Source organism: Oncorhynchus nerka, linkage group LG21, assembly GCF_034236695.1.
Source record: "Oncorhynchus nerka isolate Pitt River linkage group LG21, Oner_Uvic_2.0, whole genome shotgun sequence".
Classification (NCBI taxonomy): domain Eukaryota; kingdom Metazoa; phylum Chordata; class Actinopteri; order Salmoniformes; family Salmonidae; genus Oncorhynchus; species Oncorhynchus nerka.
The window spans coordinates 16,085,090-16,102,558 of NC_088416.1; the positions used below are offsets into that span (position 1 = coordinate 16,085,090).

At 42.5% G+C, this 17,469-nt stretch overlaps 1 protein-coding gene across 1 annotated transcript; it reads left to right on the plus strand.

Annotated features, from left to right (window-relative positions):
- Positions 1-1,461: 1,461 nt before the first annotated feature.
- On the plus strand, positions 1,462-5,374 carry rrp36 (ribosomal RNA processing 36). The gene is made up of 8 exons (XM_029625034.2): positions 1,462-1,582; positions 2,146-2,584; positions 2,868-3,000; positions 3,253-3,319; positions 3,633-3,737; positions 3,997-4,074; positions 4,168-4,285; positions 4,685-5,374. The coding sequence occupies exons 1-8, from the start codon at positions 1,580-1,582 to the stop codon at positions 4,819-4,821; spliced, it is 1,080 nt and encodes a 359-aa protein (XP_029480894.1). The 5' UTR covers positions 1,462-1,579; the 3' UTR covers positions 4,822-5,374.
- Positions 5,375-17,469: the final 12,095 nt, after the last annotated feature.

Sequence of the window (17,469 nt, forward strand, 5' to 3'; positions counted from 1 at the left end):
GCCAAAAAACAGCGCAGATCGCCACCGCAGTGAGGACCGGGTCTGGCTCTCGATCCGAAACCTGCCCCTCCACCTGCCTTGCCGGAAGCAGGGACCACGGATTGTGGGGCCATTCAAAGTCCTGAGGAGACTGAACGAGGTTTGTTACTGGTTACAGCTTCCCCCCGATTACCGCATTAACCCCTCATTCCATGTGTCTCTCCTCAGGCCGGTGGTGGCTGGCCTGCTCCAGGATTCTGAGGTGCGGGAGGTTCCTCCGCCCCCTCTGAACATCGAGGGGGCCCCGGGGCGTACTCCGTTTGTTACATACCTGATTCGAGACGTTGGGCGAGGGGCCTTCAGTACCTCGTGGACTGGGAGGGGTATGGTCCGGAGGAGAGATGCTGGGTTCCGGTGGAGGACGTGTTGGATCCTTCAATGCTGCAAGAGTTCCACCGTCTCCATCCGGATCGCCTTGCGCGTCGCCCTCCGGGTCGTTCCCGAGGTCGGTGTCGACGCGCTGCTAGGGCATCAGTGGGGGGGGGGGGATACTGTCACGACTTCCGCCGAAGTCGGTCCCTCTCCTTGTTCGGGCGGTGTTCGAAGGTTGACGTCACCGACCTTCTAGCCATCACTGATCCATTTTTTATTTTTCATTGGTTTTGTCTTGTCTTCCATCACACCTGGTTCCAATCCCATCAATTACATGTTGTGTATTTAACCCACTGTTTCCCCTCATGTCCTTGTCGGTAATTGTTTGATTGTATGTATTGGTACTAGTTATGTTCTGGTGTGCGACAAAGTCATAATTATGGCTAAACCCTACCCATTTCCACAATTTCTCTTCTTAAAATGTGATTTTAAACCTAACCCTAACTAATGAAGGCCACATTTGATTCGTTGGACCTTCCGCACATTTGGGCATAAGTGTCTGGGAACGAGATTAGGTGTAATGTGACTAACATGACTCCACTTCAGAGCATGGGCCATCCGACAGCACATGTCACATGTTTATATCATATTCGACATAAGTGGGTTATGTCACATTTGATAATGGTGATTGTCACACAGTTATGCCACATTTATGAAGCCTGTATAATGCATGGCATACGGTTATAGATGATTTGTAACACATTCATGTAGTGTTTATGAAGGCATTATGAAGCCTTTATAAACTGAACATCATTTAAAGCGGGGGCGTTTTTTTTTTCACTCTGCAAGTGAGCCTACCTACCAATGAGAATGACAAAAAAGTTTGAGCAGTGTTGTCCAATTTTATCGAGAATAAAGCTCTGAAGTGGATCGGGTGATGATCAACACATTCTTGTTAGTATAGACAGAGAAAGGTGCCTTGAATTAGAAAATGTCAGCATTGTAACAAGGTCAAATTTAAGGTAACACACATCTTTGGGCCCGCGTCTGCCTGTATTTCAATATCTATTCAACAGTGCCCCTCGTTGGTCGATTAAATATTGCACGGGAATCAGTCAGACTCAGAGTAGCTAGCTAGCTAACAGTACACAACTAAAACACACGTGGAGAACATCTTGGGCTGGTTGCTATTATAGTTCGTTTCTAAGTTAGGATCGTCGTTCATATAATGGTAAGTCGTTAACGTACCTACTTAATAACTCTTTCGCCAAAAACAATACCGTGTTATATTCACCGTTGTTGTTGGTTTGACTTTTTATTGCAAGCTAGCCACTATAGCTAACGTTAACTAGTAACATTAGCCATGCAAGACAAGGCCTCTCTAAAGCCTGGTACTCGAGTTGTGTTCTATTCGGGGGGAGAGTGAACCCCGGGGACTTGCGTTGAGAGACATTATTTCTGGAGTGGCTTTCCAATGTAGCGCACGGCAATTTGTTTTAGGGGTTTTATGTAACCTTTTTCAGCATAGGCAGGTGAGCCAATCAATCACATTGATTTATAAAGCCACCGTTTCTAAGGAGTCTAAATAGGCGTGCTGTTTCTGGTACCTGTTTGTCTACGTGTTGCTAGAACGTGCCTCGTAGCAACATGTTATGGTGTAGAGGTGTTTCACCCTTTGTGTTATTGTTTAAAATCGACTATCTCAAAGTAGGCTACCTAAATCTATTTCAGGCCCCATGCACTTTGTAAGCGAGTGAGCTAAGGCTTTTACAACTCCTATGTGTCTTTTCACAGTCCACAATGTCCTCCGGGCACCAGAAAGCAACTATGAAGCGAAAGCAACATCAAGAAGTGGCTGTCACTGTGTCTAGGTTGGATAACAAGTCAAAAAAGACCAAAAGTCTGTCAAATAAAGCCCCTGACAGTAGTGGTGAAGACTCTGAACTGGAAGAAAACTTTGCCTTACTCAGTAAAAAGAGCTCCTCCGGTATGATCGAGGAAGACCAGGAAGAGTCTGGACGAGAGGAAGATGAGTACCGTTTGAGTGGTGGAGAAGCTCTTGAGGATGCCAGTGAAGAAGAGGCAAATGAGGAAAATGCAGAGAGTGATGGTGTTGACCAGACAGGTTTGGGTAGTGACACTGAGGACTCTGAGGATGTCGATGATGACGCAGAACAACTGGAATCGGTAAACAGCCGTGGTGAAATACAAACAGAAGACGACATTAAAAAAGGTAAATCGTAGGCATAGTTTCATTCACTGCAGTTGATCTCCCAGGAACAAATGTCAAGGTATTTTATTTATTTTTATTTAACCATTATTTAACTAGGCAAGTCAGTTAAGAACTCATTCTTATTTACTATATCCATACAGAACTATAACTATACGATTTGTAACCAAATGGAAATGGTCTGCATTTGAATTTTCAATTTATAATTTATACATAAGGTTATAATATATTCTCGACTAGTGAAATGCAAGCCAGTGAATCCTTCATTTTTCTTTGACTTTTACAGAGCTTTCAACAATGTCTTTTGAGGACATTATGAAGCTTCAAAACAAGGTGGGGACAAAGGTCTATAATGAAATAGCCTACGGAACAACCAAGGCAAAACAAACTCCCACAAAGAAACGCCTCAACAAGAATAGGTAATGTCCAATTGTCTGTTCACCTTCATGCATTGGAATAAGGCCATTCCAAAAGCTGAGTTGGAGCATGGATGGCACTCTAAATATGTGTTATGGGTGTTTGATTCCTTTATGAACCTCATTTTTATTCAGTATCTGTATGTGTTGAGTGTAAGTCATTTTGGAGAAAATCTGTTATTTCTTTACTGTGGGGATGGTGTATGTATTTAAACTCCTAACAATCCTTTCTCATACATTGTTTTTCTTTTTAAGGCCCATGGAGATATCAGCCAAGAGGCCAGCCCCTTTTCTCAGACAAGTAGTTCCTGTCAAGAAATCAGTAAGGCACTTCTGAAGTATTTTGTAGATTGACATCTCCATCTCTTGCTTTTTTGCTTTTGACCTCTCAAACCATCTTGTTGCATGCTGTCTTTTATTTATTTAACTAGGCAAGTTAGTTAAGAACAAATTCATATTTGCAATGACGGCCTACTGGGGAACAGTGGATTAACTGCCTTGTTCAAGGGCAGAACGACAGATTTTTACCTTGTCAACTCGGGGATTCGGTTGCTGGACCCAACGCTCTAACCACTAGGCTACCTGCCGCCCCAGGTGTAATTGTAATTGTCTGTCACTTTCCCCTTCCCCCCCAGGTGTCAAGAGATCCTCGATTTGACGATCTGTCTGGTGAATACAAACCGGAGATCTTTGAGAAAACGTACAGATTCATCAACGACATCAAACAGCACGAGAGAGATGTGTGAAAACGATCAATTCTAATCAGTCCATATTTGTCTAGTCCATATCAGTCCGTTTTTCATTTTAGGCAACATACATTTGAAATAGGACTTGTTTTGCATTATCTCTTGTACAACGTGGTCCTGCTTGTCCTCAAGATTTTTTACATTTGACTATCACTGAATTGAATTCTGTTCATTCTTTGTGGTGTATATATATATATATATATATATATATATATATATATATATATATATATATATATATATATATATATAGGTAGTGCAGAAGAAGCTCAAGAAACCACTAAAGAGCAACCAAAAGAAGGAGAAACTTCAGTTCCTGTTGAAAAGAATGGTGAGTTAACTGCTGAACGCACACAACCATGCAAAGCAATTTTAGAATGAGGGCTGCTTTTCTATAATTCACCCGATTCCTTCTCATATTCAGGAGAACCAGGAGCGGGCCCGGAAGAGCCGGGAACAGCAGCGTGAGAAGGAGCTAGAGTTCAAGAGGAAGCAGAGAGAGATGGCGGGCCAGGGACTGAAGCCTTTCTTCCTCAAGAAATGTAAGTTGGGATGTAAAGCATGACATTCTATTCTATTTCTTGTACTCTGAAGCCTATTTATTCTTCTCTATAGACATTATTTTTCTATGTTGTAAAGCTCTTAACTTCAGATATGATACAGTTCTATAATCAAGGCAACAACAATGCAATATTGTTGAACCCCTCAGAATTTGCCACTAGACTATAATACAATGCTGTACCCTGTTTGGTTGGGTGGGGAATCTCTTATGTTTTTTTTCACATTGTAAATCAGAGATAATACAATGGAATAAGAGACTGTATCGCTGTCCAAACACCATCTTCATTGACCAGAAGACTCTGGTTGTAGAAATGCCATTACGGTGAAAGCGCAAATAGGATACTCAAAAACCTTACTCTGCTCTCTTAACCCTCTTACAGCTGACAAGAAGAAGCTGGAGCTGGCGGAGAAGTACAGCGAACTGAAGAAGAGCGGCAAGCTGGAAAACTTCCTCAGCAAGAAGAGGAAGAGGAATGCTGGCAAAGACCGCAGGAAGCTGCCTTTCCAGCAGAAGTGACTGTCCTGAAACTGGCCCAGGAACAGTCTTGCTCTTTTGTTTGTCCTGATGATGATGATGGTGGGACATTTTGGCCTCAGAAGCTGTCCCAGCAACAGTTTACACTGCTTTGTTTTTTACTAAGGGCCAATCTACCCAGGGGCCGCTCTTCTATCTTGAGATTCATGTGAGTAACTGAACTGGTCTGAATCCCATTAACAATGTATGATTTATGTGAGAGTCTAAGATGCTTGCATGCATCTTAAGTTTGAACTGAGCCAATAAGGTTAGGAGAGGGCTGACAGAGACCGAAGCCAAGCGAATGCGGCCCTATCATGGCCATGGAGGTGTCCCATGGGAGAGGACTTAATCACAACTACGGTATATTATCTAGTACTTCATATCGTCTTCCCGTATTTGCTCACCGGTGAGGAATTTTTGAAAGCACACTGTTGATTTTGTATGTTTTTATGAGGACTTCCAATGCAAATACATATGGTTTGTATTTATGTTGTTATTTCATTGGAACATGCAGAAGGGTCATTTTTGTATTAAATATATACGTCATTGCCAATATCATGAGTGTCAATCCTCTCCTCAACCAAACCTAGCATCTATGTTATGATCATTCATTGACAAACTTGTTTGGATGGCACTTAGTGGGGAGAACAAGTATTTGATACACTGCCGATTTTGCAGGTTTTCCTATTTACAAAGCATTTAGATGTCTGTATGTTTTTATCATAGGTACACTTCAACTGTGAGAGACAGAATCTAAAACAAAAATCCAGAAAAATCACACTATGATTAAGTAATTAATTTGCATTTTATTGCATGACACAAGTATTTGATACATCAGAAAAGCAGAACTTAATATTTGGTACAGAAACCTTTGTTTGCAATTACAGAGATCATACGTTTCCTGTAGTTCTTGACCAGGTTTGCACACACTGCAGCAGGGATTTTGGCCCACTCCTCCATACAGACCTTCTCCAGATCCTTCAGGTTTCGGGGATGTCGCTGGGCAATACGGACTTTCAGCTCCCTCCAAAGATTTTCTATTGGGTTCAGGTCTGGAGAGTGGCTAGGCCACTCCAGGACCTTGAGAGGCTTCTTACGGAGCCACTCCTTAGTTGCCCTGGCTATGTGTTTCGGGTCGTTGTCATGCTGGAAGAACAAGCCACGACCCATCTTCAATGCTCTTACTGAGGGAAGGAGGTTGTTGGCCAAGATCTCGTGATATATGGCCCCATCCATCCTCCCCTCAATACGGTGCAGTCGTCCTGTCCCCTTTGCAGAAAAGCATCCCCAAAGAATGATGTTTCCACCTCCATGCTTCATGGTTGGGATAGTGTTCTTGGGGTTGTACTCATCCTTCTTCTTCCTCCAAACACGGCGAGTGGAGTTTAGACCAAAAAGCTCTATTTTTGTCTCATCAGACCACATGACCTTCTCCCATTCCTCCTCTGGATCATCCAGATGGTCATTGGCAAACTTCAGACGGGCCTGGACATGTGCTGACTTGAGCAGGCGTAGTGTGTTACTAATGGTCTGTGAGAGCCGGAATTCTTACTGGTTGGTAGGTGATCAAATACTTATGTATAATGCAATAAAATGCAAATTAATTACTTAAAAATCATACTGGATTTTTGTTTTAGATTCTGTCTCTCACAGTTGATGTGTACCTATGATTAAAAAATTACAGACCTCTACGTGCTTTGTAAGTAGGAAACACTGCCGATTTTGCAGGTTATCAAATACTTGTTCTCCCTACTGTAAGTGCACTCACTTTGTCAAGTCAATGTTTTCACCAATGATGAGTCCCATCTGATCCGTTTTGTGTGTAGTTCAAGACTGTATCCTGACTAAAAACACTTTTTGTTTATTGAATGGGTTTACTTGCAAGAAAATGGGTTAGATGGGTCATTGAATGGGTTTACTTGCAAGAAAATTGGTTAGATGGGTCATAAACATAATTATTTGTTGAGTACTGAACCACTAAGCTCAGCCATGTACTTCTCCCCTGTACACATGTGGCATTCCATTAGGTGCATGGAGCTGTTTTTTATTTCCAAAGTCCCTCAGTGCTGGCCTATACTACTCACGATTGATTGATCTGTTGTTAAGACTTCTCTAACCCTTGTGCATGTTGTGTTTTGATGTAAAAAATCTCGATAATCTTGATCCCACTGGAAGGGTGGATTTAGAAATGTGAAAGGCACTAAAACCAATACATTACTGTAAGGTGGGGAGGTTTAAAAAACCTAAAAGGAAGGTGCAGTGTGTTAAATTGACTGCTGTGTAAGTATGTGGTGTCTTTGGCTATGCCGGATTAAGTGATATGACATGCTATTCTATAAAATCCTTTCTCTGTAATTAATATTACCTGACTGAGCTAATCATGTAAATGTAATTAACTAGAAAGTCGGGGCACCACAAAATAATATTTATAGAGCCGTTATCTTCCGAATAAACTTAAAGACCGAGTAATAATTTACATCAATAGCAGTCAATATTAATTGTCACCTTATTTCAGTCTCATCTGAAATATTGTAAATTATTGGTTATCTTCACAAACCCTGGCAAACAAGTTGAATCAGCAATACAAAATTGGCTTTAATTATTTATTTACTAAATACCTAACTAATCATACAGAATTACATGTACACAGAATGAATCATACCTTGATTACATATTACGTCATAAAGGAAAACGTCCCTAGCGGGCGGAACAGATATGACAGCTGGTTACGCAAAGAAAAGGGGTCTGGGTTTGAGTGAAAGAGCGGGAAGACTGAGGAACAAAAGGAGAAGTGATGTCTCTATCGTAAATACAGTATCTTATGCATTCTAAATTACCGCCCATTTGGAAAAGGAAAATGCAATAAGTATTTACTCTGAGTTGCGCTTCGGTAGGTTGGTGGTAGGTGGAAGGCCGTGTTGCCCAACAGAGTCCTTTGTCCTTTGAAGAATGTATCTGCTGGTAAATTGGATACGTTGTAGTAACGTCGTTGTGTGGTAGACGGAATACTCTGTCTGTTCTTTCCTAGCCCACGTTTGCAGCTGCTGTTGCTAACTCAACGGCTAGGAGGTATCATTTCTGTAGTGAATAAGATTTCAAAGTTCATACCATTCGCAACCAAAGCTCACGCTGAGGTTGGCTTCGTTCTGTAGTTATTATCTGAACAATTCTGACATCGGACCGTCGTCCTCACATCCTCGGAACAGGAGGTTACATTCTCTATATAGTGGAGGGAGAAGGGTGTGTTTTCACAGTTTTATAACCCATGTCTCTTCACAGGGACGGGCCACTGATTGAGAAGAGCCCTAACCTTATGAAAACCCATCTCTCATTTGGAAGCTAAAATTACATTTAATCTCTTCACCAATAATGTTATATTCAAACATTTAAATTGAACAACTACAATGTGCAGACTTTCCACTGTAGAGTTTGTCATCCTATCATTGATGAGAATGTCTCAGATGACAACCGAACTGACATCATATTCATTAAGTACCAACGCATATGTTTAAGTGGTCGGATTACCAGAATATGGTTAATTTCCCCCCACATTCTGATGTTCCCAGAATCTCTATGTTAACCAAAGGATTTTCAAATGTCACGTCAGTAGGGTAGAGAGAGGAAAAAAGGGGGGGAAGAGGTATTTATGACTGTCATAAACCTACCCCCAGGCCAACGTCATGACAGTAGTCAGTATAATTTAATAATTGAGTCCTTGTGGTTTACGTAACTGTTTCCCATGACAGTGTAGAAGTAGTAACGACTTGTCAGTAGATGGCAAGGTGTAGGCCTGTTCAAGGCACTGAACATCTGTTACCTTCACATTGTGTTATCTGGATCAGATTGACCCCATCCTTTTCTGAAAAACTCATTTGGAACGATTGATCTCATCCTGGATTGCAAAATAGGGGATTACAGAATCTGGATCATTCTTTGACAAATTAAAAACAATTAAAAACGGGGTCCTGGCAGGTCACTTCCACCCTCAACTGCTTTCTGACTTCTTCACAGACTGAAACAATTGGACCATTGGTAAATGATTTTGAAAGGAGGAGAACATGAGGTTAGTCTGCAGAATGATTCCCTATTGTTGTGATTGCCACTGCTCTAGGACACGGGAGTTCAAATACTATTTGAAATATCAAATACTAAGGCTGTTCTTGATTGAGCCTGCCTGTTTTAATGGAACCAGTGATCCCAAAAGTACAAACTCCAGGCAGGCTAAAGCCAACTCTGAAATAATTTGAAAGCTTACAAATTGTGTTAGTGAGTGAATCTGTCCCATGATTATGAGATTGAGAGATTAAGTTAAAATATTCCAGTATATCCCCAAAAATATGGAGGTATTGATGTTCTTGTTGCCAGTAGTTGTATTCCTTACAATGTTGTCACAGACTTGTTGATGCTGAAGGCGCTGACTGAAGAGCAACTAGAAAGATTTCAGCCTGTAGCCTGAATTTCCTGTAGGAAGCCAGCTAGAGAACGATGTCAGGCAGGACACGGTGATGGAGAGCTACCGTGATGAGGGAACAGTAAAGATCACCTTGGACATCCTGGTAAACTTGAAGATGAACCAGAATTACATAGCTGAGAGATGTTACAGGTCAAAAGGTTTAGAACACCTCATTCAAGGGTTTTTCTTTATTTGGACTATTTTCTACATTGTAGAATAATAGTGAAGACATCAAAACTGAAATAACACATGGAATCATGTAGTACCCAAAAAAGTGTTAAACAAATCAAAATATATTTTATATTCTTCAAAGTAGCCATGATGACAGCTTTGCACCCTCTTGGCATTCTCTCAACCAGCTTCATGAGGTAGTCACCTGGAATGCATTTCAATTAACAGGTGTGCCTTAAAAGTTCATTTGTGGAATTTATTTCCTTAATGTGTTGTTTGAGCCAATCAGTTGTGTTGTGACAAGGTAGGGAGGTATACAGAAGATGGCCCTATTTGGTAAAAGACGAAGTCCATATTCAGTCAATACGGAAAATTTCAAGAATTTTGAACGTTTCAAGCGCAGACGCAGAAACAATCAAGCGCTGTGATGAAACTGGTTCTCATGAGGACCGCCACAGTAATGGAAGACCCAGAGTTATCTCTGCTGCAGAGGATAAGTTCATTAGAGTTACCAGCCTCAGAAATTACAGCCCAAATAATTGCTTCACAGAATTCAAGGAACAGACACATCAAAACATAAACTGTTCAGAGGAGACTGTGTGAATCAGGCCTTCATTGTTGAATTGCTGCAAAAAAAACACTACTAAAGGACACCAATAATAAGAAGAGACTTGCTTGTGCCAAGAAACACGAGCAATGTCTATATTGAGAGTCCAAATTGGAGATTTTTGGTTCCAACCGCCATGTCTTTGTGAGGACAATGACCCAACAAATCAAATGTATTTATATAGCCCTTCTTACATCAGCTGATATATCAAAGTGCTGTACAGAAACCCAGCTTAAAACCTCAAACAGCAAGCAATGCAGGTGTAGAAGCACGGTGGCTAGGAAAAACTCCCTAGAAAGGCCAGAACCTAGGAAGAAACCTAGAGAGGAACCAGGCTATGAGGGGTGGCCTCTTCTGGCTGTGCCGGGTGGAGATTATAACAGAACATGGCCAAGATGTTCAAATGATCATAAATGACCAACATGGTCAAATAATAATAATCACAGTAGTTGTCGAGGGTGCAACAAGTCAGCACCTCAGGTGTAAATGTCAGTTGTCTTTTCATAGCCGATCATTGAGAGTATCTCTACCGCTCCTGCTGTCTCTAGAGAGTTGAAAACAGCAGGTCTGGGACAGGTTGCACGTCCGGTGAACAGGTCAGGGTTCTATAGCCGCAGGCAGAACAGTTGAAACTGGAGAAGCAGCACGGCCAGGTGGACTGGGGACAGCAAGGAGTCATCAGGCCAGGTAGTCCTGAGGCATGGTCCTAGGGCTCTGGTCCTCCGAGAGAGAGAAAGAGAGAATTAGAGAGAGCATACTTAAATTCACACAGGACACCGGATAAGACAGGAGAAATACTCCAGATATAACATATTGACCCTAGCCCCCTGACACATAAACTACTGCAGCATAAATACTGGAGGCTGAGACAGGAGGGGTCAGGAGACACTGTGGCCCTATCCGATGATACCCCCGGACATGGCCAAACAGGCAGGATATAACCCCTCCCACTTTGCCAAAGCACAACCCCCACACCACTAGAGGGATATCTTCAACCACCAACTTACCATCCTGAGACAAGGCCGAGTATAGCCCGCAAAGATCTCCGCCACGGCGCAACCCGGGGGGGGGGGGGGGGCGCCAACCCAACCCACCTCCAGGCTGTGTAAGGGCTATTTTACCAAGAAGGAGAGTGATGGAGTGCTGCATCATATGACCTGGCCTCCACAATCACCCAACCTCAACCAATTTTAGATGGTTTGGGACCGCAGAGTGGAGGAAAAGCAGCCAACAAGTGCTTAGCATATGTGGGAACTCCTTCAAGACTGTTGGAAAAGCATTTCAGTTGAAGCTGGTTGAGAGAATGCCAAGAGTGTACAAAGCTGTCATCAAGGCAAAGGGTGGCTACTTTGAAAATCTCAAATATAAAATATATTTTGATTTGTTTAACACTTCTTTTGGTACTACATGATTCCATTTGTGTTATTTCATAGTTTTGTTGTCTTCACTATTATTCTACAATGTAGAAAATAGTCAAAATAAAGAAAAACCCTTGAATGAGTAGGTGTTCTAAACTTTTTGACTGGTAGTGTAGATGAACATGCAGTATAAACTGTGATCATTTTACTTTTAGACATTTTGCAGGCTCATTATAATGAATGGAATGGTATCAAACATGGAAACCAGGACCCGTGTCCACAAAGCGTCTCAGAAAAGGTCCTAGGAATTCTGTTAAAACCTGTTTTAAGACAAGAAAAAAACTCGCATGTCAGCGTCATTTTTAGGATGATGTTATGACACTGCTAAGACAAACTCTGAGCCAGGAGTAAAATCCCCCCCCCCCCCCCCCCGTTTTTAATATGATAACTGATGATCAAAGGGCCCCACCCCGGTTGGTAATTCGACCGGGGTGCTTACTACAAGTTTAGATAGCTGGCCACTAGACTAACTTACCAATCAAGACAAATTTGTGGACATGGGCTAATTGAGTGACTGCTGGTGCACAGCCAAATTTCAAATGTGTACCTCGTGTACTATACTGTTTCACGTAGGTCTAGATTATGTCATGGTTGATCATATAGAAATACCAAAACATTATTTCAACAACTCCAAAGCAATTGCCTGTCTATGGCGCAGGAACTACTGACTCGCTGCCTTTTTCTATTTTCAAGACATCTGCTGATAACACTTAACCCCATAAAGTTGTTTTTCACTACCTTGACATTTTGGTTTCTACAGGCATTTCTGTAATGAGCACCATGAAGTGTTTTAAATCTATTGATTCAGCACACTGTCAGCTACAATAAATATAATGTCAAAACAAACTTTTGAGGAATTTATATGAGCGATAATGTGCCGTAAATGCAAAAAATGAAAAAACAGAGTTTTTTATTGTGAAAAGCACTGCAATACATTATGAACAAGATATCCAATGCAAGACTGGTTTCCCCAGGTCTTGATTACCTATAAGTTTTAGGTGCCACAGTTGAAAGTGCATGTCAGAGCAAAAACCAAGCCATGAGGTCGAAGGAATTGTCCGTAGAGCTCTGAGACAGGATTGTGTCGAGGAACAAGGGTACCAAAAAATGTCTGCAGAATTGAAGGTCCCCAAGAACACAGTGGCCTCCATCATTCATAAATGGAAGAAGTTTGGAACCGACAAGACTTCCTAGAGCTGGCCGCCTGGCCAAACTGAGCAATCGGGGGAGTAGGGCCTTGGTCAGGGAGGTGACCAAGAAACCGATGGTCACTCTGACAGAGCTCCAGAGTTCCTCTGTGAAGATGGGAGAACCTTCCAGAAGGACAACCATCTCTGCAGCACTCCACCAATCAGGCCTTTATGGTAGAGTGGCCATACGGAAGCCACTCCTCAGTAAAAGGCACATAACAGCCCGCCTGGAGTTTGCCAAAAGGCTCCTAAAGGACTCTCAGACTATGAGAAACAAGATTCTTTGGTCTGATGAAACCAAGATTGAACTCTTTGGCCTGAATGCCAAGCATCACATCTGGAGGAAACCTGGCACCATCCCTAAGGTGAAGCATGGTGGTGGCAGCATCACGCTGTGTAGATGTTTTCAGCGGTCTGGGAGGATAGTCACGATCGAGGGAAAGATGAAAGATGAATGGAGCAAAGTACAGAGAGATCCTTGATGAAAACCTGCACCAGAGCGCTCCGGACCTCAGACTGGGGCGAAGGTTCACCTTCCAGCAGGACAACAACCCTAAGCGCACAGCCAAGACAACGCAGGAGTGGTTTTGGGACAAGTCTCTGAATGTCCTTGAGTGGCCCAGCCAGAGCCCGGACATGAACCCGATCGAACATCTCTGGAGAGACCTGAAAATAGCTGTGTGCAGCGACGCTCCCTATCCAACCTGACAGAGCTTGAGAGGATCTGCAGAGAAGAATGGGAGAAACTCCCCAACTACAGGTGTGTCAAGCTTGTAGCGTCATACCCAAGAAGACTCAAGGCTGTAATCTCTGCCAAAGGTGCTTCAACAAAGTACTGAGTGAAGTGTCTGAATGCTTATGTAAATGTGACATTTGATTTATTTTTATAAATTCGCAAAAATTTCTAAAAAACTGTTTTTGATATGTCATGAGGTATTGTGTGTAGATTGAAGAGGAATAAAAACAATTTTATAAATTTTATAATAAGGTTGTAACTTAACAAAATGTGGAAAAGTCAAGCGGTCTGAATACTTTCGTAACAAAAGTTTACTTTTGAGGTCTGAAACGCATCACTTTACATGGAAAGGAAGCGGTTAAGAAGGTTACACCTGCTTAAACTCACATCATTGTGTATATCTAACAATCTAGCTTCATCCTTTGCCCTCCAGTGGATGGTAGCGTTACTACACCATAGAATGACAACACTGTCTATGCTCAATTTTCATTGGCTTATGAAAATAAAGGGCCGAGATCGAGTTCCATATGTGGTACCACTGTTTTCAACTCGACCGTAATTCAATTTTGGTGATTTTCTTTTACCATTAATCATAACAACAGTATAAGTAATCCTTAATGTACTGTCATGCACCTTCTATTTGGAACGATACTTGGAAAGGACTGAAATTTACAATTGTAATGCATTACTCATTTGATACTCAAGATTTTTATAGACAAAATCGTGCGGCTTTCTGTGGATCTAAGAATTTAATAGTCAATTCTCCATGGCCGTCTCCATACAAAAAAATCAGGGCATAAGCAAATATAGGTGAAAAATCTATATTCTGGTCATGTTCACATTGTAACACTGAATAAAACATAGAATAAACAATATTATGATGTAATTGAAACACTCATTGGAACATTAGAGTACTTTAGAGGTCTGAAAAATGTCTGATATAGAGTTGAATGGGGGAACCTGGTTACCGACATTTACAGCCCAAAACCACTCCCTTTTCCCGGGAAAAAATAACTTTGAGAAACCAGTAAATTATAATAAATGATTTATATGAACAGCATGGCGTGAAATGGAAATGTTAAATTGTATGCCATGTCGAAATCGGGATTCTCTACGGCCTCTGCATGACGAATCATCAATGCTCATGGTGGGGACAAACAGCTCATCTCAGTATGGAGCGCAGTTCACAATGCACGTGGATCCATCATTTTATCACGGTAACTTTTTTTCTTATGACAGGTAGGCCTGCATTTGCTGCAACATAGTGTATGCTACAGTAATATAAAGGCCGAATGCGGGTCTAATTTACCCATCTCCATCTGGATGTCGGGAATCACATTTTTACTTTATTTTATTGCAGCTGCAGAGTTTTAAAACGGCCTAGCACTCAAATACTGTTGCTTTAAATCAGTGCACGCGCGAGCACTCTCTGGCAAGCTCTTGTTTGCTGGATGTGAAATACAGCAGCCAATAGAACTCAAGGAGAGTTTGAAAGAAGAGCGAGCGTGCAGAAGCAACAACAGAGATAGAGGAGGTCGGCTAATAACATTGGGGAAAATATTACGAAAGGTATATATGCGTCAGCCTCAGTGGTGTTAGGGTGTTGCTACACCAAGTTCTTAATAAAAGAACTCCAGCACAGAGGAGAGAGAAACATAAACATCACATTTGATAAAAATGTAGCTTATGCAGAGAGAGGGTGTGCAGTTAGTTTGATAAAGATGGAATGAAGGTTTTATTACAGGCTAAGAGCAGTGAATATTTGATGAATACAAAAAAAAGAAACATTTGAGTCACGTGGTGAAAATAACGCATGGGACATTTACTGTAAATCCGATAAGGCGCTTTTGATTAATTTATTTAAGCCTATAGCTTTATACATATTTTCTGATAAAAGTATTGCCAACCATGACCAGAAAATGTTTGACTGTCCATGGGTAGGATATACCTGAAAGATGTGGAACGTCCCCCCCTTCCGCAGGTGAGGAATGATTATGAATCGAGAGAATTGTGACACTCGTCCTGTCAGCACGCACACCTTTGGCCGACATATCAAAATGCATAGGGAATATGTAGTTTGGATAGCGTTTGCACATTGGCGAGATGTGCCAATTAAAATCAGAATAAAATGTTGATGCCTGGCCGACATATTCCCAGAGCGCTAAGAACCTTGGCGTGATCCTGGACAACACCCTGTCGTTCTCAACTAACATCAAGGCGGTGGCCCGTTCTTGTAGGTTCATGCTCTACAACATCCGCAGAGTACGACCCTGCCTCACACAGGAAGCAGCGCAGGTCCTAATCCAGGCACTTGTCATCTCCCGTCTGGATTACTGCAACTCGCTGTTGGCTGGGCTCCCTGGCTGTGCCATTAAACCCCTACAACTCATCCAGAACGCCGCAGCCCGTCTGGTGTTCAACCTTCCCAAGTTCTCTCACGTCACCCCGCTCCTCCGCTCTCTCCACTGGCTTCCAGTTGAAGCTCGCATCCGCTACAAGACCATGGTGCTTGCCTACGGAGCTGTGAGGGGAACGGCACCTCAGTACCTCCAGGCTCTGATCAGGCCCTACACCCAAACAAGGGCACTGCGTTCATCCACATCTGGCCTGCTCGCCTCCCTACCACTGAGGAAGTACAGTTCCCGCGCAGCCCAGTCAAAACTGTTCGCTGCTCTGGCCCCCCAATGGTGGAACAAACTCCCTCACGACGCCAGGACAGCGGAGTCCATCACCACCTTCCGGAGACACCTGAAACCCCACCTCTTTCAGGAATACCTAGGATAGGATAAAGTAATCCTTCTCACCCCCCTTAAAAGATTTAGATGCACTATTGTAAAGTGGCTGTTCCACTGGATGTCTTAAGGTGAACGCACCAATTTGTAAGTCGCTCTGGATAAGAGCGTCTGCTAAATGACTTAAATGTAAATGTAAATATAAACGATGTAGAACGCTATTCATACTACATCTTCCCGATGTATCGTGTATACATCGTGACTACGTTGGGCAGACGTATGTGTGCTATCTGGGTCCTAATTTAGATGTCTACATGATCTACGGCCAACACAGTGATGCTGAGCAAATGGAAATGGAACGCGATCTACTAACGATATAACGCTGTCAGGTCAAAATCGGGAAAATGTATGTGTGCTGTCTGGGGGGCTTATCACCACTGTAGGGCACCACTATCCCGATGCCGATAGAGGGCGGCTTCAAAACATTCATAACAATGGCATGACGTGACCGAGTGATGGAGGTGCAACCTATGAATACCTTGGGTTATTTATTTTTTTATTTCACCTTTATTTAACCAGGTAGGCTAGTTGAGAACAAGTTCTCATTTGCAACTGCGACCTGGCCAAGATAAAGCATAGCAGTGTGAACAGACAACACAGAGTTACACATGGAGTAAACAATTAACAAGTCAATAACACAGTAGAGAAAAAAAGAAAGAAAAAGGCGGGGGGGTGTCTATATACTATGTGTGCAAAAGGCATGAGGTAGGCGAATAATTACAATTTTGCAGATAAACACTGAGTGATAAATGATCAGATGGTCATGTACAGGTAGAGATATTAGTGTGCAAAAGAGCAGAAGAGTAAATAAATAAAAACAGTATGGGGATGAGGTAGGTGAAAATGGGTGGGCTATTTACCAATAGACTATGTACAGCTGCAGCGATTGGTTAGCTGCTCAGAAAGCTGATGTTTGAAGTTGGTGAGGGAGATAAAAGTCTCCAACTTCAGCGATTTTTGCAATTCGTTCCAGTCACAGGCAGCAGAGTACTGGAACGAAAGGCGGCCGAATGAGGTGTTGGCTTTAGGGATGATCAGTGAGATACACCTGCTGGAGCGCGTGCTACGGATGGGTGTTGCCATCGTGACCAGTGAACTGAGATAAGCCGGAGCTTTACCTAGCATGGACTTGTAGATGACCTGGAGCCAGTGGGTCTGGCGACGAATATGTAGTGAGGGCCAGCCGACTAGAGCATACAAGTCGCAGTGGTGGGTGGTATAAGGTGCTTTAGTGACAAAACGGATGGCACTGTGATAGACTGCATCCAGTTTGCTGAGTAG

Bases quoted from the DNA above. Each gene is read 5' to 3' on its own strand.
- rrp36 (XM_029625034.2), top strand. The intron at 3,320-3,632 runs GTAAGGCACTTC...CTTCCCCCCCAG, and splicing joins TAGTTCCTGTCAAGAAATCA to GTGTCAAGAGATCCTCGATT. The intron at 3,738-3,996 runs GTGTGAAAACGA...ATATATATATAG, and splicing joins TCAAACAGCACGAGAGAGAT to GTAGTGCAGAAGAAGCTCAA.